General features: G+C 42.9%; 1 protein-coding gene across 1 annotated transcript in view; it reads right to left on the reverse strand.

Moving 5' to 3' along the window:
* Positions 1 to 21724, reverse strand: part of LOC121084465 (cytochrome P450 7B1) — a 126376-nt gene extending 104652 nt beyond the window's left edge. The window contains exon 1 of the mRNA XM_040585909.1: positions 21527 to 21724. Coding sequence (XP_040441843.1) covers positions 21527 to 21621 — 95 coding nt within the window. The 5' untranslated portion in view covers positions 21622 to 21724. The remainder of the gene's footprint in view (positions 1 to 21526) is intronic.
* Positions 21725 to 22778: the final 1054 nt, after the last annotated feature.

Genomic DNA, 22778 nt, shown 5'->3' on the forward strand with positions numbered 1-22778 from the left:
TTTCAAAATGTCACCTACTCCTTAGAGTTGAAAGTTCAAAAGAGCTTGAAATAAATGGTTAAATGACATACATTAACACAGTATCAACAGCAAAGCAGTCTGCTTTGCAAGAACTACAGCTGCCCTAACTCCAGCCATTTAAGATCAATGAGGCTGCAGGGCGGTCAAAGCAGAGGAACTGCAGGGCTCAGAACAGGCGCTGGCAATCAGCAGGGCAGACGCTGATGGGTCTGAGAGCTCCTGAAGGCTGTCTCTGTGCTTGCTTCATGCTGTGGCTGCCCAGCTGTGTTCCCAAGCTTCAGCTCTTTGTGCTGGACCTTGCATCAGAGGCATGGTGGGGTGGAGGTTCATGGCTACGTATGGTTTGCAGACCCCATGGCCCAATAAAGCTACGTTATTGCCCAATTTCATTGTAGTCTCATAGCTACAGTTCTGTGCTCGAGTGGTTTGGGGATGAAGAGCTGATAAAGAAACCGTGCATCATTATTAAAGCTCTTCTCACACTTCAGGAAAGCACTAATTCTCATGCATCTATTCAGTACGTGAAATAAAATTATTTTGCTCTAAGGGGCTTCTCTTTGGGTGCCAGGCAGACAGTCAGAAAACACCATTAAAGTTTCCACCTCTTATCATCACTAGAGATACTCTATTCAAGACTGAGTAACTATGCAAACATACATAGATGAAATAAATCTTTGGGCTGGAGGCTGCTATTGCAGTAATCAGTAATCATGTCCTGGACTATGTCCAATGTGGACAGTTCCAAAGTCAACAGCTTTAAAGAACAGTTTCCAAATGCTAGGGGAAAGCTTAGTAATAGTAACTCAGGAGGGCAAAACTAGAATGAGATTTAAAATCCTTCAAGAGGACTTAGATTTCCATTAGCCAAAGTGCCAAAGTTTAGAAAACTATACAACCTGGGTCACTAAAGAACTGAAAAAAAAACCCATTTACTGTGGACAGAAACGGATACCCTATGGATATAATGGAAAATACACAGTTTTACCTTAAAGACTATACTTTCTATCCCTTATTTTTAATGGCTATTCTCTTTTGTATTTAATCCTGTGTAACAATCTTTCTCAACCCCTGAGTAAATTAGTTTGTTATAACTAACTACGGGTAATTGGAGCCACCACAGGGTAAAGTTCAAAACATGGTAATGGGGTTGGTAGGACTAGAGATGAAAGAATAAGGACATTAGAAACTGTGGAAACTATGAAAAGAAGGAAAACTGAACTTTGTAAGAAAGCATATTAGCTTAGACCTATGGGCAAGGATATTAGTAATCAGCAGGCAGGGCTTGAATTTCAGCTGTCAGACAAATAGGGTTTGAGCCCCCAAAATCTCTTATGAAGACACCATCTCTAAAGAGGGAAGCGAATCAACCACCATGCAGGTAAATGAAGAAGCCTTCAAAGATTCAGTTAAGTCTTAATTTAAAAACCTGAGCCTTAGCAGGCTTTCATCTTACAGGAGAAACACATAGCAACCACCAGTGATGAGGAAATGACAAACCCTAGTTATAAATGTGGTATTTTAAACACAAGGATGAGGAACAAAAAGGAACCAGCTTTCAGGAAAGCCAGGGGGATGTCTTCAAGATGCACACTCTCCAAAAACATGTTGGCATGGCACCGCCAAGTGAAATGCTAAAGCCTGCTTCAAGCAAAGGGTCACACTAGATGCTCTTACAGGCTCTTGGATTTGTAATCAAAGGGATGCTAAAATCAAACAGATTGTGCTCAGAACAGGCCTAAGCATAGCAAGGCAGCACTTCTCAAGGCAGAAGAATCATCTTCTCAACAACAGCAACCTGGAAACAACAGCTCTCCATCTATTATTAATTCCCAAATTATTTTGCCCTGAGTCCTGCTCCCTGCCACAAACCCCACCATTTGTTCAGTTCTCCCACACTGGGACTAATACATCCCCTTCTCTCTCAAATATTTGCTCCTGATCACTTTTTCACCCAGCTCCAGGGACCTCCAATTCCCTGCAGTCTGGTTAAGTGAGGAGAAGAGGCAGTTTCACAGGCAGTTATGATGCTGAAGTCTCTGCATGGGTTCTAGCTACCATCCAGGGTTTGCATTAAAGAACACCAACCATTTCAATATACAGCTTAGTAAGACAATATCAAAGCTGACTCCCAAATCAAAGTCTCAAGCGCGCAGTTACAGAGCAATGGAAAAGAAGCCAAGTTATCCATAAGACCATCTTAACTGCAGCATTTAAGGAAGGATTTGGTACACAGCAAGTGTATCTCAGCAGGCTTAGTGGGCTTGAAAAACTGGCCTCTAAGGATTATCTTTTCTGTAAGGGCCTCATTAAAACAAAAATTACACTTTTCTACTGACTGCTTTTTCTTAAACGCTTTCTGTAAATATTAACATTCAAAGTAATATCCAGAATAAAACCTCATCTCCACTTCTAGAATATTTGTAAAACTACCAATATAATTTTACTATGAAAGGACAATTTTATTTATTTATATTATTTATAAACCTTGAGAAGACCTCAGTCTAGACAGTTTATCAAACCAGTTAGCGTGTGAGAAGCCTGTTCTCCAATTTTTACAACTTACCTTAGCACAGTAAATAATGCTGGTGTGCAAACAGCTACGTCTTCCATCAATTAGTTTCTAAAGTGGTGGAGGAAGGCTAATGAATTGCAGAGTCATATAGAAAAATAAAGTAAGATTATTTAATTCAGTATTATGTGTGCTCAAACTTGTTTTGTTTCAGACCATAAAGTTTGGTGCATCTAGTACAGCCAAATATCAGTAGTATCCAGGTTAAACAAGAAGAACTGAGCCTATCAGAGAACCAAAACCATGAGAGGTGGAGATCCATCAACTCCCCACAGTGACCAGTGACGCAGATGGTCAGGATTTTAATGACAATGGCAGGATTTCTCCTGGTAAAATTACTGGTAAAACCTCATTTTGATAGATAACACCACCATCATCAGGCTCAAGGAATTTTATTTATAAAACCTATGTATAATCTTACATGAGAACCAGAATAAAAATTCTCAGTGGATCTAAGCGGTTGTTCAAGTGAATGGAAAATCTAGCTGTTCGCTGGAATGAAGGACAGATGCCTGGTAGCTAAAGCTCCATGAAATATTCTGCAAATCTATGGGTATATATTAGCAACAGAATAAAACACTCCCCTCCAACTTCTGACAAAACCGAAAACATGGAAACAAAGATGTAAGTTAAACAACTCCCTTCTGGAAGAATGCTAATTAACTTTTATAGGTTACATTTTCTTGATATACCGAAATCAAAATGACACAGCCATTTGTTTTCCCTGGCAAAGTCATGCACATCACTGATTATTCAGGTTTTGAAAACCGTGTATAATACATACTACCACCTACACAACAGCACAACGCTGACATTTCAGCACGGAACATGTTGAAGCAGTATTTCTGTGCTGGAAAAAAGAACAACTAACAAAGACATTTCCTAGAAGGTATCCATCGAAGAGAAGAGAATAATGTATAAAACATGGGCCTTCTCTTGAGAGCCTTAGGTTACAGATGCCGTTTACACCACATCATGTTCCCAACATAACAAATCTGGCAGAAGCACCAGGTTGAAAAATGGAAAGCAATTTTGTTTTGATTTTGTGGAGCAAAAAAGACTTACAACTTCTTACAGTAATTTTTGTGAGGCAGAGTACATTGAGGGGAATTACAAACAAATTGCCTGAATGCCTTTGCTCCATATTCTTTCTTACTTTAAAAAAGCGTTAATTAATGGAGGCATCACTTTCAATAAGCCAAGATAAGATGACTGTATTCTTAATGCCACATCAACCATCTTCTGTTGCTCCTGCTCATGAGAAAGCCTTTACTTTTCATCCGTGAGAAAATCCAAGTGTTCCTACAAAACTGTACATGAGTTCCACCCAGATAACTTTCTAATTACTCAGGAAGAACAGACAGTGTCTCCTTACATAACAGCGTGCTGCTTGCTGAGCAAGGGAGGCACTCCCTGCTCTGCAGGAGCCAGGTACACTAGGTATCACCTGAGTCTCTGCTGTAAATGGGTGACTTGAGTGAAGTCAGCAAAGTCCATCAGTCCAAAAACAGTGCGAAGGGCACAAAACCCAGGCTGGATCCTCACAGCACTCCTGGCACTAGCATGAGGGTGAGGAACTAGCTATGTTTTCTCTGAAAAAGTACACACCAGGTGCCCTCACACCCAAAGCAGAGAAACATGGTAGATGATCCAGAACAGAATTTCCAAGTGTGGACTAACTCCTTGCTGAACTCTTGACTAATCAGCCTGTAAAAAGAGGTTAAAAGTTTCTGATAAGGCTGTGTGACTGTATGATAATAAACTGCATTTTCCCATGAACTTTAGCAGTGAACACTCAGCATTTTTATTTCAGTGAGGTCTTGTTGAAATAGCAGTGATTTGAGCCCCAACGTGGTTCCATCACTGCAGGCACAGAGTGAAGATGACCTGCTGGTACCAAGCAGCAGCACACTCAGCCACAGATGACTTGATTTAGAGATCATCAATACGGCACACACAACAGGCTTCCAGCACTGCCGTAGCTGTGGCAGCACAGTTAAACCACAAATCTAATGAAAGCCAAAGACTGCTAACAGTTTGGTTCCCTTAACACTCTTTTTGTTAAAAAAAAAAAAAAAAATAGAGAGAGAAAAATGGGAGCTCAGAAGATCATACATGAACTCAGAGAACACATTAATTTCAACACATTAATAAGAAACTCACTTTAAAGGAGATGGCCTTTGCTTCCATTTTCACCCAAAGATCTCAAAGTGTCTGAATTGATGATAAATGGCAAATGACACTAAAGAGAATGGTAAACAATATAAATCAGTTTTAAGGGAAAAAAAAGATCCTTTTCTTTTAAGTTATTGTCATAAAGCTGTAGGCTGAGAAGACCTGTATATTAATATTATTTAAAAGATATGTGTCATGAAACATTTATCAATTTAGCTAAGTTTCATTTTTGACACCAAACAGTTTAGCCAAATGAATGTAAAGCTTACATCAAAATAAGCACCTAAAATAGTATCTTTAGGAGTTAATCCAGAGTTAAAGGAGAATTAACTTATTTACAAGCATTCATAATATATCAGTTATGGTTAATTAGCGTGGTAGATTGCAGGAATGTTTGAATCTGATAGTAATCAAAGGATGGCTGGGGTTTTCAGTCTACTACTCTCTTTTGATGCGCTTTTTTTGTTTCCAAAAGCTTTACCACCTATTACACCCCAATTAAACTACCCACCCTATGTCTTTTCCATCGTACACCCATGAGTTATTTTCCCATTTGCTTATAGTCCTCATTAATTTAGGAAAAACTGCCTAGCTAAAAAAGGAACAACTCCAAAGTTGAAGCAGAAGTTGCCAGTTCAGAACTGAACATGAGGATTAGGAGAAGTGATACTCCAGACAGTAAGGAAAAAACAGCAGAGGACTTACACTCTCCATGATTGCAATGGCATAAATATGATTGCTGATGAGGCAAATGTCCTTTCTTTTGGAAAACATTAATTAAGCTCAGTGTGGCTCTGTTTACAGGGTAGGACAAGGATCACTTCCCAGATACTAGGTCCTGTCACACACCCTAAGCCCATGCTGGGATTTCCCCCAGCCTCCCTTCCTTCTCCTCTCACAGCTGGTTTCTGTGGGAAAGAACCCATGCACATTTCACAACTGAAAAAACCCATTATTTTTACTACCCACACACATTTTTTTTTCGTACTGGAAGGAACTACCTAGTCACCAGAAGAAATTCTTAAAAATTCAGTGATAACAATCTGCAGCCAGCTCTGTGAAGCTGAAGGCTACCAGAGGAGCTCTCATGGAACAACTCACTCACAAACTCAGGATGGATTTTGTTAAAGTATTGTCTCAGTTTCCAGATGCTTAAAACAAACAAAAAATACTATGATGTCACAAAATCTTTGTGGCTTAAAAGCCACTTAGTCACTTTCACAACTATAAGATCAGTTTTGCTATCATGATTACAGAAAATTCACATCTGATGTCATCCACAGCTGGAAGACAGAAGCCCTTGACTGTTCTGCATCTTACTGTTTACAAATGAAAAAAGGCTCTAAAGGCTTCAGCCTTCTCAATCACTGAAGCAGAGTACTTTTGTTCTGTATAAGTCAGTAGAATTACATCTTCCCATCTTTTTTATGAAAGGAGAATAAGCTTCAGATTGCTTTTAAAAGGTTAGTCTCCCACTGGGAAACACCAGACTGGACTCCTCAGCAGATATGGTTAAGCTCCAGTTTACGGAGAGAAAATTAAGGGGTGGGTTTAGCAGAGGACAGTGAGTGTGCCAACTCTGGCCAGCCATCCACAGCTGCTAGCATTACAGACTCAGAAAGGAGTTTGAGAGACAAGTCACTGGGAAGCAGTGTTAGGAATGTGAAAAAACCAGTTGCCTCATCATCAGGGCCATGCAGCCAGTATAATTCCATGCAATCCACACAATTCAAATATATGTAATACTGCATATGAAAGGAAACCTAGAATCAGCCCCAGCTTTTTAAGCTGTCAACCAGCATGGGTATGGAGATGGAAGTGAAAGTTCTATTTTTAAGTAACTCAGCTACCAGCAACAAGGGGTCTCATCACCCATGAACTTCTAGGCGATTAAAATTGCATTCCAAATACTGAGTTGCAAACTCTTCAAGAACCAATGAACGAAGGCATTTTAACTGTATCAAAACTGAGTTCTGAAATCTGTTCAAAGCATAAAATTAGTACCACATGTTTTCCCCAAAAAATCAGTAGCACTAAGGTGAGGAATTCCTACTGTATATTCTGTATCAAACATCAAACCAGATATTCACATTTGCCTTAGCAAGAAAGTGCTGACCTGTCAAAAAACTTGAGCTACTGCTCTACTTAGAAGCTCACGTCCCACTAAAATCAGAAGATATTCAAAGGCTTAAAAGGAAGCCACTGCTTCAGCAGTTCACTAAATCAGAACACAAAGGAACTCTTATGAACCCCAACTAAACCTGCAAGTATCCCTTACATGGCGAGGTGAGTCACCATGTAAAGACATTGAGCTGGTGAAGGTGAGGTCCAGCAGAAGCAAAGAACTAGTGCGCGGTCAGGCTGCGTGTCTTTAGCATCAAGATTTCCACTCCCTCCCATACGGCCTGGTCCACCCTACTCATCAGTAAATGCCATGTGAGCAAACACACCTCGAACAGACACACTAAGCTGGTTCCTCAACCCGAAAAAGTGATAGCAGCAATGCCTCCTGTCCCCAAAGTACTACTGCTTCTGCAGGCACAGCTACAATGGTGGGAAGAGGTACAAATTGCAACCCTGTCTCATGAGGCCAGGTCAGCAAAACCTTGTTTAAGGTGTCACTGAGAAACTCAGTGACTGTGACTCTCCCAGAAGCACCCTGAACTACTATGTATTTGCATCCTGCAAAGTAAAAACACAAATCTCCCTCTGTAACAAAACCCAAAGCCACTTCTTGGTAGAAGCAGGACCACAAACCAGAGCTCTCTTCCCTTTTCAAAAGCCCACAGTAGCAGGATTTGCTGTGATTTTGAACAGTTTTTCTTACTGCAAAAGTATTTCAGTTGTCACTGATGTGTTATGAACCACAAAAATGCTAAATCTATACACACCACTTAGGAAGAGGTTATTTCATTTGGCTATATGACAAAGCTGCAGCCACCATAGCAGCTCTGTGCTGTGAGTCAATATCTAAAGTAAAATCCTGGGCTTCCTGAAATTAGTGGAAAACATCAAATGTCTAAAGTAAAGCCAAAAAGTCATATCAGACACTACAATAATATAAAGTCTGATAAGAGTCTGTTATCACTCATTAACATGAGATTAGGAGAATTAGAGGCCTAAAGGTTAGAAAACACCAGCTGTAGTAGATATTTTATAGGGAGGAAGATAAGCACAGTGAAAAACAAAAGGGACTACGGATAAAGAAATAAAATGCTAGACTGAAATGACAGAGAAACTGCCAGAAAAATCACGGAAGACTTAAATGCACTAATTTTTTACTCTGTCTAAAACTGTTGAAAATCAGTTTGATCAGCCAGTCAAGAAGATTACGCTGGTGTCAGGGCAATGACAGAATTATATAAATGAAGAGAATAATGATGGATCTAACCCCTTCCCTGGGTGAAGGAGGGAGTCCTGCAGAAGGCAGGTGCTGCAGGAAAAGCAAGAAGCTTTCAAGCTACTCTTGACCATGTCAAAGATAAGAAGGCACTACAGCATAGGTCAAGGGCAAAGTTTCAAGCTAGCAAAAAAAAAAGTCCCAATACACCTTCATTTAACATAAACCTAGTGAAATTCACAAAGATCAATAATTACGAATTCAATGGTTCAGTCAACTCTATTTGGATTCAATGTAAATTTTCTTCAAAAGCCAGAGCACAGGTCTACCTGGGGTTCATAGAGGCTGTCCACTCCTATGTATGTTTGACTAACACCTGCCATCTCATTCCTGGGAGTTGGAATTCATTCACTCATCTATTTTTAGGAAGTTCATAAAACCTAATACTATCTTCATGCTGAAAATAATGATATGATCCTGTGGTACGTGAGCGCTTAGGTTGATGATCATATACTGATCAAGACTTTGGGAAGAAGATGGATACACATGGATAACTGGAGGAGCATGTTACTTGGGAAGGATAAAATGCTGAAGTACCTGCCCCTTAGGTCTGCAGAAGTAGCAGGCTCTCGGCATGATCTGAGCTGTTAAGGAAGTGATGATACAAGGATGAAGTGGGATGGGGAGAAATCAGCCACGACCACAGGACAGGGGAGGAAGCAGGATGAAATTTCTCTTCCTCTGCATGCTGATCATCCTAATTTGCTCCTTCATTCTCCCTACTGCTGACTGGATATGTACTCCATCATGACCTGTTTTTGGGTTTCATCCCATCAGTTGAGGAATAAATCCCACACAAGGAGAACAGAGGGGAAATAAAGGACAATTAGAGGCACTGGACGTTAAGAAGTCACTCACATCTGCTGACAGCTATGTTGAGGGTCCAGGCGGAATTGCCAGGTGACTTGCCAACAAAAGCGCTTCATTTTTTTATTGTCATTTTGTCTACAGAAAATCCCCTTACAGGTTCCAGTGTGATAAAAGCAATTAGCAAAACCCACTCAAATGAAACAATGAAGGGTCTCATTACCCTAGCTTACCCCCTGAGCAGAGCAATGGGAATTCATAGGACAGTTTCTATACCGCACAGTGAATTTTGTGAACAGTGAAAAAGCAAACTGAGAAATCAGAAAAAAAAAGTACTCTAACACCTAACTGAAAAAAAGGGATGATACAGAAGTATGTGGAAAGAGCAGAGTGATAAATACAGACTTTATCTTTTACTGACATAAATCTAGCATTACCCACCAGCCAGACTCTGCAGCCAGGTTGCAATGACTATCAGCAGAACTGTGGTAGGGCCCAAGGACCTTATTTATATTACAGAATCCAACTGTGCTGGTTGCATTCCATATAAAGAGCAGTTTTCAGAAATTTAGCATACAAAGTCATGTTTATTGAGGCTGCTTTGATCAGCCCAACCTTGGAAAATGAGAGAGATGTCCATATTCTGTACTGGCTTGCAGTAAAATTCATACTTTGGCAGAGAACTAAGTGATCTGTCTCTTCCACAATCTTGAGAAATTAACTGACTGCCATGAGCAGGGAGGACTTTCCAGTACCTTGCTGCCTTTAAAGAGATTATTTTATATTTGCCACCAAAAGTAAAAAGAAGCATCTGATACAGCAGAGCTGAATCTGTAGCTGTATCTGATTGGTGTGCCTGGGACTAAATAGGATATCAGAGGTACAAATGGTCACGGGTGGTAACAGCAGGGATTTTGTCACCCAAAGCCTTGGGTTCTGCCCACTGAGAAAAGCTATGGGACATGGCGATGTCCTGCATGTGTGGGAATCCTAGGGCAGCTTTCACTTTGGAAGTCACCATCATCACAATGCACATGGAACTTCCATGTTCCTGCCACCTCCAACATTTCAGTCTTTCATTGAAAACTGAGCCCAGTGTGAAGTCTTCAATTCAATGACTGAAGGATCAAAACCTTATCTCTGTTAGACATTCCTAACACCACCAATTACCTACAAAGTTACAGCTATAAGCATACTGTTGGGTTGGTTTTTTTTCTTACATGACCTGATGACAGAAACCATCTGATGTTCCAAATCAACACACTGTATTTGTGCTGAAAACAATTACAAGAAAAATCTTTGTGGGCTTTTGTTTTGATGAAATGAGTCTTATCATTACAGTTTAAGTTGGCTTATCGCTCACATTACCATTGTATATAGTGCATTTGAGTCTCTGGAACTGTTGAAACACAATTTGGAGTCATGAGATCACTCATACGCCTGGCTCCTAAACAAGCCTCAGAGGTATTATTAATCACAAGATACACTGAAACAGTGTGCAAAACAAAACAAAAGATTTATTTACTCTCTAAGCAAAAAATTGAAGCATTGGTTCATCAGGTCCCATCTGAATTATCTGGTCTTCTATAGCCTTGGCTAAAAAAAATGGCTGCTCTTCTCCTTTCTCCCAAAACAAGCAAGCAAGCATGCAATGCAGAGACTACAAAGCAGCAACAGGCAGTAGACACACATTGGTCCACCCAAATGTTCTTGGGGCTGGGAGAAAGGGTAGACAGCAAGTTAATTCTGTCCATACTAACTTGTCATTGAGGCACAAATAAAGCCGCATCAGATGAGCTTGCCTGCACCTTTAAGCAGGTATTTATTTGCAACAGCAGTATTCAACACTTTGAACAGGAGATAGCTTTGTTTGTTAGTTTTGGATGCAGTCTTAGGCTGTCTTTCATTACTTTTAATTAAGCCTTTTCAAGGTTTAAAAGGACATATGCATCCACTAATGAGAATGAATTTACCTCCCTTTCTTAAGGCAAAAGCAGAATGGTAAGAACAGCCTATGTGATAAGCACTGTACTACTCATCACTCAAAAGAAAAAATAAACCAAAGGTAGGACATCTTTCTGTGCACAATTTCCAGTACAATTGTGTTCAAGCACAATTTACTGTAGCTGATGCGGAAGGCACTGCTATGGCCTAGACTATGCAGGAGATAAAACTGGATGGGTCACAACAACCGTGCTTTATTGGACATCTGTCCCTGAGGGCAAAACATGAAGGTATGTAGGAAGCCTGAACTTTCTTCTGAGCCCAACAGACCATTAATGCTTTTGAGCATTGTCTATTTTAGCTTCTTACCATTGCAGAGCCAACAGGAGTGGCACGCACAGTTCTATTTTAAAGTCTTCATAACAGCAAGTTTTTAAGGTTCTACATTTATTATAGCTGATACGGCTCTATCTGAGCAAGTCTACAGGTTATGAAAAAAACTCCTTCACTCATAATGTGGCAATGTCAAACAAAGATCTAGAAGCATTTTTACTACATAGGACACAGAAAACTAAACAGCTTACAGAAAAAAAAAAATTCTGACTCATTCACATATGCAAGATTTCTTTGAAGCTTAATTATCATTTTTGTATCTTAAAGCAGCAATGCCAGAAATTCAGCTGTCTGTTCAACCACAAACCAGACATTGCACAAGCAGCTGTTTCCCAAGCCACTGAACGCTGAAATACATGGGGAACCTCTCCAGTCCTGCTGTGAACAATTCTGTGTTGCCCCTTAGCAGCGACAGATAATTTAACCTGGCTTTAAAGGATATTATGTGCAAGCTGCTAGGACACAAACTTCAAATTTCCCTCATTCAGTCCTCAGAAGGAGCCCAGGCTCTGAACCTGGCTCATTGCACTTGTTCCAGGGTCTGAAAATGAATCTCCATCAGTCACGTATGCCCTGACGGCAACTGTTACTGAAAAGCCCAAACATCTTTTGTGTACTGTCATGCACTGTAAGCTTAATTTTCATCACCACATACACACATCTAAGTCCTACTGCTGCTGAATCAGAAGCTTTCAGGCATGTATTTGGGGTTAAGAAAAGCACCATGTACAAGCCTGCTCCCCCAGTACTTTCATTTTTCCTCCCTGTTTTGCTCAAGTATCATTTCTGTGGGTTCATCGTGTTTTTCAAGTGGTTCTTGGATGACTCCTGAACTGAGAGACATTTTCACTTCTCATACAGCTACACAGCTGCTCCTTTTAAAATGGGAATCACACATGAACATTGCAGTGCGGGCTCTGGCAACATGCCTCACCCTCAGCTGTAGGGCTTGGAAATTTGCTATTTAAGCAAAACAGTCATCATGCTGAAAACTAACCTAGACATCTGAAAATCTTTAAAAAATTGGAAAAAATCCCATCCAACAGAATAGCAGAAGTTTTCAAAAAGAATAAGGAAAAAACACACAGTCCACTGGAAACATTTTACGAATACTGGTACCTACCGAAACAAATGTAAATCTTCAAGGGAGGCTCTTTCTGTCTTAATGAAGTATAAGTCTGAGAAGAGTACATATCACAGATCAATTCCTGAACAAGTGAAGGAAAAAATTATACCTTATTATCAATCCACTGAGTTATTCTCAGAGAAGCTTCCCAAATGCAACTCCCAAAGCTTCTCATGCTGAAAAACCAGCTGGAGAGAATTAGTACGGCTATGATCTATCACACACCAGAAGCTCTGAAAAGGAGCTACTATAACCTAAAAAACCATGCCAGCACTGAAGAGGAAAACATGGAGCAGTACCTCCCAGCTAGGGAAGTGATGACCAAACACTACTGTAGCATCGGTTGAGCGGAGCAACAATGGAAGTCACTTAAATGCTCTTGGAGCAGATACCAGCAATTGTCCTCCTTTCGGTAAGCATCCTTGCAGCCCTATTAGAAAGTTGGAAATCATCTCTCTGAAGCCTTCAGAGACTAACTACTGTAATAAACTGTGATTAAAGGGGCAAATCCCCCCTTCTGCCAGCATGCATATGACGGGGAAGAAAGAGTACAAAAAGACTAAAATACTGACTTCTCAGGAACTTAATTTTAATCACCAATTCTCTGTCAACTGTCTACTGCACTAACAGCAGTAGTTCCTCTTGTTATGGAATAGACAGGTTCGTATTGGGTTTGGTTTTGTTTTTTTAAATTACTGCCACAGCTAATAAATTGCAAAACTTCTGCATTCTCATACAGTGTTGAACTAATACCATCGCTTTTTTTTCCTAAATACTACCTCACCTTAAAAAGTAATGAAAATGTGGCAATTTTCTATGATCATTTTTTCAACATATTATTAAAAAATGTTGTATTTTGTTCAATCTTTTTTTGCAAGGCTAGTGACATCAGAATTTGTGATGACCACACAAGAAAAAAACTGGGAAAAGGGCTTCTGAAAAGCAAGGAATTGGGGTAAGGAAAGAGCAGACCACGACGCGGTTTGCTGATTTTTCTGGAGAGGCACAAGAAATCAGATAGACAACCACACCTCGCTGTGCTGCACTGTCTTAGCCATCACTAGCAGATTGATTCACACAAACAAGAACTTCATGGGTGTAGAGTGAGGCTGTCAATAAGCAACATGAGTAGCTTGTGACAATCGTTCACAGGCTCTCCGGCAAGTCCCTGGGATGCCACGGACCAGGAAGGAGATTCTTCTTCAACTTCCCGCTATGGACATGAGCCTGCAACATGCAGTGTTGCAATCTGGGTTTTTGCTGCAGCATCAGAAAGGGACAGCTTAGAACAGAGAGGACATTCTAACATCCCATTTTAGCTTCATTTTACTTGTCTGTCCCTCCTTCATCTGCCTCCACAGGGCCTGTGCAGGCTGCCCTGTCAGGACACCATGCAATACTCTCCCAAGTAAACAGGGACAGATCCACTGCATTCAGCTAAAACCTCCTACTGCCCAGCCTACAGTATGGAAGCGCATTATTTTTTAAGAACATCAGAATATTCCTTAGGAAACTACAAGATTAAATCACGAGAAGCACAACCATAGCATTTTTCTGCTGATTTGAATTACGAATAGAAAGTACGAGCAGTTAAGAGGAAACAAGATATGTTCTATACAAGAGCCAAGATTTTTTTTCCTGACATGTGCCAAACAAGGAGAAGAAACAGAAGAATCTGGCACCATTAAAAACAGTTTGTGGAGAAAGGAACTGAATATCTACAGCCAAGCTCCATGTGGTTTGTAAAGAGGAAACTTTTGTTTTATGGGACTCTCAGTCAGCCAAAATTCTCCCAGACGGCGTGCAAATGGATATTAGCCTAAAAACCTACATGCATCTTGTAGAAGGATCAGTAAATGGTGGGGAAAGAAAAGGAGCACTACTCAAGTTTTAAATCAGAATTCAAAATCTGCCTCATGGTTGAAAAAGTTAGTTTACCAGACAGCTATAATGTCATATATGGTAAGTGTGTTGGAAAGGAAAGGCAGCAAGTTAAAAGTATAAAACTAGAAGTCAGGAAAATGAGTTCCAACCCTGGCTCCAGTACCAAGTAGCTCTATAAAATTTGGATAAAAGAGAAAAAGACTGCCAAGTTAACTGAGATTTTCCTTAACTTCATATAGTGTATTAACATTGCACTTACGCTGTTTCTTTTAGCTTCTATATTTCCCCCACTCCCTGGCATTATGATGCACTAAGTTTAGTAAGTGAGTAAATGGAGTACTGTGAACACTTATATTACTTTACCAAACCAAGCCCTGCCCAACTTCTTAATCAAAATACTTGACTGAAAAAAACCCCAAACAATCTTTATGGGGCTGTATTCTCATAACTGAGCAACACACTAAAGCGGCTGACATGATCCAACAGCTTAGCTGAATATTGCAAAAAAGTGTGGCATTTCTGGCTTAAAACAGTAACTAGAACTTGTACTTCAGCACACAGGAGAAAGGGAATGGGCAGGCAACAGTTCCTCAGCGCATGCTGAGTGGTTATACCATGGAAGAACTTTTTTCAGATTCTCTGACAGTTGTCTGAAGGCCCTGTGAAGCATTCAGCCGCGTCACCCATAAATCAAGAGGAGAGCACATTTACCTCCCATTTACAGCAGGGGAACTGAGGCAGAGTCCACAGGCAAGACTGCAAGGTCAGGAAACATCCAAGTCCCAGCATCCCAAAGAAGTCACTCCTCAATGGGGATGCCAGAGGCCCAGGTAGCTCTGTGGGTCGGGCTCCAGTCTGTCCTGCAGTTGCCTGATGATGCAACTCTCTGGTTTTATCACCAACAATTAAAACACATCAGGTGGCAAACTTTGCCATCGTGCTTAAAGGTGAAGTAGTTAATAATGCCTGTGAGAGGATACCAGGATTAAGATTTGCCCCTTGGTGTCTTCCTTCACACGAGCCTTTACATGTAATGTTTCAGCTAAAATTTGCCAACTATCATGCTTTCCTCCTCTAAATACAGTAGTAAGCATGAATCTCATTTTTGAAGCAGTCTGTATTTGCTTGGGTCTTCCTCATTCGTACCTTTACGTACCTTTGGAGGAGGAGCAGAAGGGTTAATCGTTCAGTACTTTCTGTAAGCTATATGCATTTGCGTACAGTGCTCTAGGTGGATGGATGCTCCATGCTTGAGGTTGCACTGGAATAATAAAAGGAGCTGAAAGCAATTCTCTTTAATTCTCGCTCTTTAATTTTATTTCCTCCAAAGAGTAATGAACAGAAGAAAGACAGACCAAGCACTTAAAGGGGAAAAAAAAATAATTACAGGCATTTTTCACAAAAAAACTGGAAGGAAAAACCACTGTAAAAGTAAAAACCATTGTATTTTAGTGAGAAACCTGAAGCTAGCAGTTCTTATTGCCACTACAAATATCTCCACCCCATACACACATACATTCACCAAGATGGCACCCACCCATGGGTTCTGGATGCTAATCAAGACCAGACCAGGTACAAACTAACACTGAACAACCCCTGACAAAGTAGGTCAAGAAAACTGGGAAGAAAGGAAAACTGTTGCTAGGTGGCAGTGTACCTTAAGTAAAGAATACTGGAAATCATACATTATTGGAAAAGTTTGTTATCTGCTAAAAGAGGTGTCATCTTCAATGTCATCTTGAAAGACTTGGTAGAAAGCAGAACCCAAGATGTACATGATACCCAGGATACATATGAGAAGGATGAGAAGCAGCACTGAAAAAAAATAAGAAAAACTTGTTTTGAGACATGCTCTTTGTACAAGACCCACGGTGTAACGGCTCTCCAGATCTATTAGTGCCATAAGAGAACCCAAAAGCCACTGAACTGAGTCTTGTACATCTTGAGAAAGCTATGGTTTCGCTTACTTTGTTTTATTTGACCTTCACTATGCTCTTACCAGAAGAAGCTTCCACCACATTTTGGCACAGCAGTCAACAGCTGACGGAAAACCCAAGTGTGGTGGCAAGAAAGAAAGGTTTTTTAAGGCAACTTAAGAAACAGAACTATTACTTTTCTCCCTTATAACAGTTTCAGTCTCCAGTCTTAACCTTTTCACAGTGGAGTTAAGAGTGGACAATGACACTGAACATAAGAAGGTCATGAAAACGCATGCGCTTCCTAGAACTCCAACCAAAAGGATGGAGAAAAAGGCCTCTGCAGACAGCCAAGGTAAGAAGGGAGAGGCTAGATTTTTCTGGTATCCTTCTCTCTGTCCTTCCTGATGTTCCCTCCAACTGAAAACTACCTTAACATATTGCCTAAATTAGCAGAAGTGGTAAAAAAGACAGGCTGATGACATCTTGTGAACTACAATTCGCTTGGTAAGAGAGCTGTTAGCAAGCTCACAGCTTGTCACAGAGAAGGATAAGATGTTCTTGAAGGCAAAGACGAAATCTATATTCTTTTCAAGAGTATCTGTCTGGGTTCAAAAGAGCAATTTTTTGGAAAAGTATCTTGGATTAATGTGATTGTATAGATTGGAGCTATTTTAGAGGATAGAATAAGAGAGAAAAATTAAAGATACTTTGCTGCAACAAGGCTTTAAATCTGTAACTCAGGCCATAGCAAAATCCTTCCTGAGAAATTTATCAAGTAATTCTTCTTATGCTGACTTTAATCTATGATTATACTGTTTAAGCCTTTTTTATACCTTGTTCTGACACATTAGAAACTGGTCAGAAATAATATATTAGAACATATGTGCCCCATCCAACCCAGCATGGGAATTCCTACGCTGCTGTACAGTAAAACCCACACAGGTTACATGTGCCATATAGTGTACTCATTCCTCGCAAGCAATCTTGACTGTGAAGCCCATACATAATAATTAAAATACCAACCTTACCAACCTGTAGAGTTGCAGAGGGAATAATTTTTATAAACTCCTTCATTGGTGTAGCTCACACAGGACGTGTGTTAACTTTCCAAGCAGACATAAACCTCTGATGAATATTTTCAGGTTGGGTCTGTATCTTCTTTATCTGACAGAACTTTGGGATGCAAACCTCAGGACAGCGGGATCCAATTTCAATGGATAGATACAACAATCTTTGTTCCATTTCTCTCTGCTGTTTCCTTCCCCAAAACTGGTGGTTTTAATTTGTGGTCAGCCTGAACCTCTTCCTCTTCCTGCTAATTTTCAGCATCTGCCCCGCAAACAGGGAGGCAGAGAGCGTCCCAGACTTGTCTCCAAACTGTTGGTTACAGTTTGTGATCAGTTTCAGCCATGGACATGCAATAAACACTAGCAGACAAAAATAAGCATAAATTTGAGCAAGAAAAAGTGGATTAGTACCACACCTATAGAAGTCACTAGGAGCTAACCCCTGCTGATCTCGAGGGCTCTTCCCTGACAGCATTACTTGCAGAAGCCAAGCAGGAGTTGGCTTCACCTGCCGTCTCACCTCCTGCTCTGTGAGACTGTGCACAGCTAATGGAAAAACGGTTTGAAAACAAAAAAAGCCATAAAGCTGGAGCCGAATTAGGCATTTTACAAAGACAAAAGCAAATAATCTGTGCAACCTCGGGACTAGGAACTCATCAGGTTTTGTCATAGCAAAAATACTTTTATGTGGTGGCACAAAGGAAGCTTGCTCTACCCTATATAGGCTTTTCTTCATTAAACAGTACGAGGGAGATCTTTCTGTAGCATGCAGAAGGCACTGAGCCTCATTTGACACTGAAGTTTAACTCAAAATAAAATTTTCTGTGATTAAGGAAACTTTTGTTCTACTTCTGTTTCTTCACCATCTGTGATACAAAACCTGGCAAAGTCTCTAGTTAGTTTCCTTTGTGTTATTGCTGCCACCAGCACTCAAATGATAAACATTTATACGAAAGGAAATTCCTCTTCCTTTCTTCGCAGTCTCCAAAGAGTAGATCTAAATACTTTGATACGAAAACCTGCACTGAACTCACCCTGAAATCTTGTTATGCCAGATTACACCAATTGTACTACAGAAAAATGCAACAGCATATTAAGCCAATGCAACACCCCTCCTAACAAAATCTTTTGTCCAGTAATGAGCACTCAGCCTGAAAGGAAACAAAGCAGAAGCATCCCACGTGAGGAAAGGCAAAAACCTGCAACATCTGTTTAAGGAACATTAGGGGTGGATTTGGGGAGTTTTCTTCTCTGGGACATACAACCCTTGTTACATGCTGGATGCATAGCTCTCAGAGCCACGTAGGTGCTTATGCCTCACCTCAGTTGAGCAGGAATCATCCAGCAAAGAAAACTTAACGAACTCTGAAGTACAAGTTAGCACTTTGTGGTGTATATTTACTTACTTAAACTCTTCATTTATACATATACAGACACGGCTACTGTTGCTATCCTGATGGAATCCATGCATGGCTGTGGTTATTAAATTTGATTATTCTGGTAAAGCTTATCTTTGTACCATAAACACAACAATCCACTTATACAGAGTCTGCACACTGGTGCAAGCATACCAACATTAGGGCGACATACTAAGTTCTATAAAAAATGTGCATAGGTGAAGTGGCAACTTTTTTTTCTAGCAGAGACAAGCTCTACAAAACCAGAATTGTTCATGTTTCTGTTCAAATGGGTATGTTCCAGGACCAGGAACGTAACTTTGTCTTTGGCATTTACTGGGGCAGCGACTTACCAACAGCCTCTGTGTCACCAGGTTCCCACATGGTGGTTGTGGATTCCTGGGGAGGGTAGCACCGCCTGCTGCTGGGTTTGTTAGGTTCAAATAAAAGCAAGGGAAAGAAATCCGACATGTGGAGGACACATGGGATAAACAGATAAGGGTCAGATAAGCAAGAGGAGATCACAAACTTGCAGCAAATCTGAGGAGGATGAACTAAGCCTTATCCCCATGTTTTAATCCACTGCACCCTTAGTATGGCTTTTCTTCCTGCAGATCAGAACTGGCTGCTGAAGGCTGCCAGGCACCTCTCAAGACCATGTACATTTTCTTTTCTTCCTTTATGCTAAAAAAATTATAAATTAATTGCACATTTTACTGGAGCAGGATAGCACTTCAACACCAGCACCTTATGCTGAAGGCTGTGCTACACATAGGTTGATGGGTTTTTCCACTTTTTATTTTCAGTTGCTTTGCAAGTTTGCACAGGATTTAAACAAGTAGTTTATTAATCAAACAGCAGTTTGGGTTTTTTGGGCTTCTTGCTGTGGCCTCCTGTATAATATCATTCCATTGTGGCACAAATGTCCAAACAAATTTGCTGCGGACTCTAAAAAGCGCACTTAAACTCTATAGCCACAAGGGTTATGAATATAACTCAAAATGGGTTCTTCAGTCCTTTTTTCCTACCACTCACATCTGGCTGAAAATTTTAAATGCAACAGCTTTGCCTGTTTCCATTTTCAGAAATCCAGCCTTTTACAATTCTACTAGAATTTCTACTAACGACAGGTACAATTTTAGAATATGGTTGGGCCAGTATGACAGCTTCCAGCCCTAAAATGACACTCAATCCCATTTGGCCTCACTGCTCCCCTGTTGTTTTCTGTGCTGACCTCTTTTAGGGAACTAAACTGGCAGGAAACTAAACCTATCAAAAAAAGTAAGTACTTTTTTTCTGGTTTAACTACCAGAAGCAGCTCACAGGGGGTCAGACAAGCAACAGGGAGGAGGAGTTGAGGAGCAGCAGCTATCCATTCCATAAGTTGAGCTGAAACACGAATCCACATCCTGCTGGAACGCTGGGATAGATGCCTTCGCTTAAGAGACGGATTGGGCTTTCTATCTCAAACCACACTAATAACAGTTCCAAAACAGACATTATGGAAATAATCCATCTCTGTTTACAATCAGTGACCACATGCCTTCTGGCATCAAAACAAGAACTTTCACTGTTTTTCTGTTATTTGATTCATTCTATACATGGTCCCAAAGTTAGGGTTATTGGTCTAAAAACTGCCAGACTGGCTTTCTGACTCTTCATTTTAGACACTAGTACTGCAATTTCTTTTTTGAATTTGTATGTCTACACCTTCCAAAAATAACTTTTAATGATTAGCAAAAGTAACTGTTTACGATTCAGAATTAAATTTAGTATTTGCTATGCATTTCATTATGCAAATTTTAAAAAAAGAGCAAACAATACAGTGAATACTGATCCCTCCCCTTCTTCACTCCTCCTCCACCAAGCCTTTACACACGTTTATTCATCAGACACTGAAGAACACCAAGTGTTGGCAACGTAAGTGAAAAATACCCAGGAAAAGGTTGGCCTATAAAGACGCAGGTATTGTTCAGAAACAGAAAGAACGGTTCCAGAGAGCGCTTCTTTCCCCCATCAACCCTGCAACTGTCCCAAAGCCTGTGTCTACCTCCTGTGAAGCCTTAGAAACTAAAGGTAACAACACCGTGGGAGACACTACGGAGAAGTCACCAAAACGTCCGTGACCGGAGTTCTAGGGGCTCTGCTATACCCCTGCCAGGGACTCACAGCACAGCGCCGTTCATGCTGCAGCCCAGCCGCCGCAGCTTGTGCCCACCTCGCCTGGGCAGGTGGGTCGGCACCCCCAGCACCCCGGGGCAGGCTGGCAGGGGCTGCACACGCTCCCTGGTGCTACACACGGCTCGCACGACATCCAGCTCTTCAGCCACCCTAAGGGTCGCTTATACGCATACGCCAGAGTGCCAGGGGCCGGGCTGTGGGCTTCGTCCGCCCCTTGCTCCTCCACGCACCCACGAAAGGCGAGACCGGCCCCCCGGGGCGCCCCGGCCGCCCCGAGCACACACGTGCGAGCGGCGGCCCCCCGCGCCGGCCAGGAGAGGAGAGGAGAGCAGCGGCCGCCCCGCACCGCCCCGGCCCACCGCGCCTCCGGCCGCGGCGCCGGAGCCCCGCCGAGCGGCAACCCCCCGGCGCCCCGCTCGCCCCCGCCGCCGGGGCCGCCATCCCCCGGGGCCCCGCCGCCCCCAGCCCGGCGGGGCGGCGGCGGCGGGCGCTGATAGGGCTTCCCAGCGCGGAGGGGCGGGCGGAGGGAAGCGCGGCCCAATGCGCGGCTCGGCGGCGCGGCTCCCGCCTCGCAGCCCCGCTCCCCCGGCGCGGCCGTGAAGGAATGCGGTGGCCGCCCCCGCCGCCCCCGCCGCCCCGGTACCTTTTCCTCCTGCAGAGCACGCACACGGCCCAGAGGAGCAGGGCGGCGGCGGCCGCCCCGCCGTAGGTGCCGAGCTGCAGCGCGTCGGGGCCCATGCCAGCAGCGCTCGCCTCGGCGGCCGCTGGTGCCTCGTCGCCGCCGGGAAGGAAAGTTTCGCCCGTCCTCCCGCTCCCCGCAAAAGAGGCGCCCGGCCGGCCGGCCCTCCCCGCCCACCCCGAGCCCAGGGGGCTGGGTTTGGCTGCTCGGAGCCGGACTTGGCGAGCGGGCCCGGTGCGACCCGGCCGGCTCCTCCCCGGGGAGCGCCCGGCGCGGGGACGGCGGCGCCTGCCCGCCCCCGCGGCCTCCCGGCGGCGGAGGGGAAGCCCCGGCCTTCGGCTTGCGCGGGAGGGCTGCGATGCGGCGGAAAGGTCTCAGGAGGGAGCCCGGGGAGGGGGGTCTCGGGGTCGTGCCGCCGCGCCGGGAAGCGGCCCTCCCGCACGGCGGCGGGGGCTCGGTGCCCTCACAGACGCGGCCCCGGGTGGCAGAGCGGCCATGGCCTGTCCCCAGCGCGAACGGTGCTGGGCTGGGGCCGGCAGTGGCTCCGGCAGCCCTTTGACTTACACTTGGTTTTGGTACCGATACCCGATGTGTGTCCCCTGCTTAAAAAACAAGAAGCCACCTCACCCACCCCTCAAACCCAGCTTCGTAAAGCTTAACCTGATGGAGGCTAGATGAGGCACGAATAGTGGAGGTTGGCTCCTGATGTTGTGCCCTGTGAGAAGCTGGGTCCAGTCCTCCCAGTTCTCCCACCGTGCCAGCCCCTCTGGCGTGTTACAGAGAAGGACAAGGGAGGAAGAGGTGAGAAACCCAAAACTGAGGCAATGGAGAGATCCCCAGCTTGAGGAAGCCTGGCAGTGTGGAGAGGGGCAGAGCTGTGGGGAGTTTGGCACTTCATGGTGGGGCGGAGGGCTAACAGCATCCTGGGACAGCAGTGGTACCTTACAGCTCTGCTGCCGTTTCGTACAAGGTACGCTCAGAAGTATTGCTCTAGGTGAGGTACTGTACCGTTCGGCGCAAATTCACGCTGAAAGATGGAGTAAGATGCTTCGGTCTCTGGAATTGTGGTTTGATTGAGTGAAGACAGAAGTTCAATACCTTACTCATTCTCAGCTGCATGCAGTATCACACGTTACGTGTTTCACAATATTTGGTGGTTTCATCTTGGAAACAAGTTGTACAACGCTCAGTTTTCTGAATTGCCCTGTTGTAAGTT

This window comes from Falco naumanni, chromosome 3 (assembly GCF_017639655.2).
Source record: "Falco naumanni isolate bFalNau1 chromosome 3, bFalNau1.pat, whole genome shotgun sequence".
NCBI lineage: Eukaryota > Metazoa > Chordata > Aves > Falconiformes > Falconidae > Falco > Falco naumanni.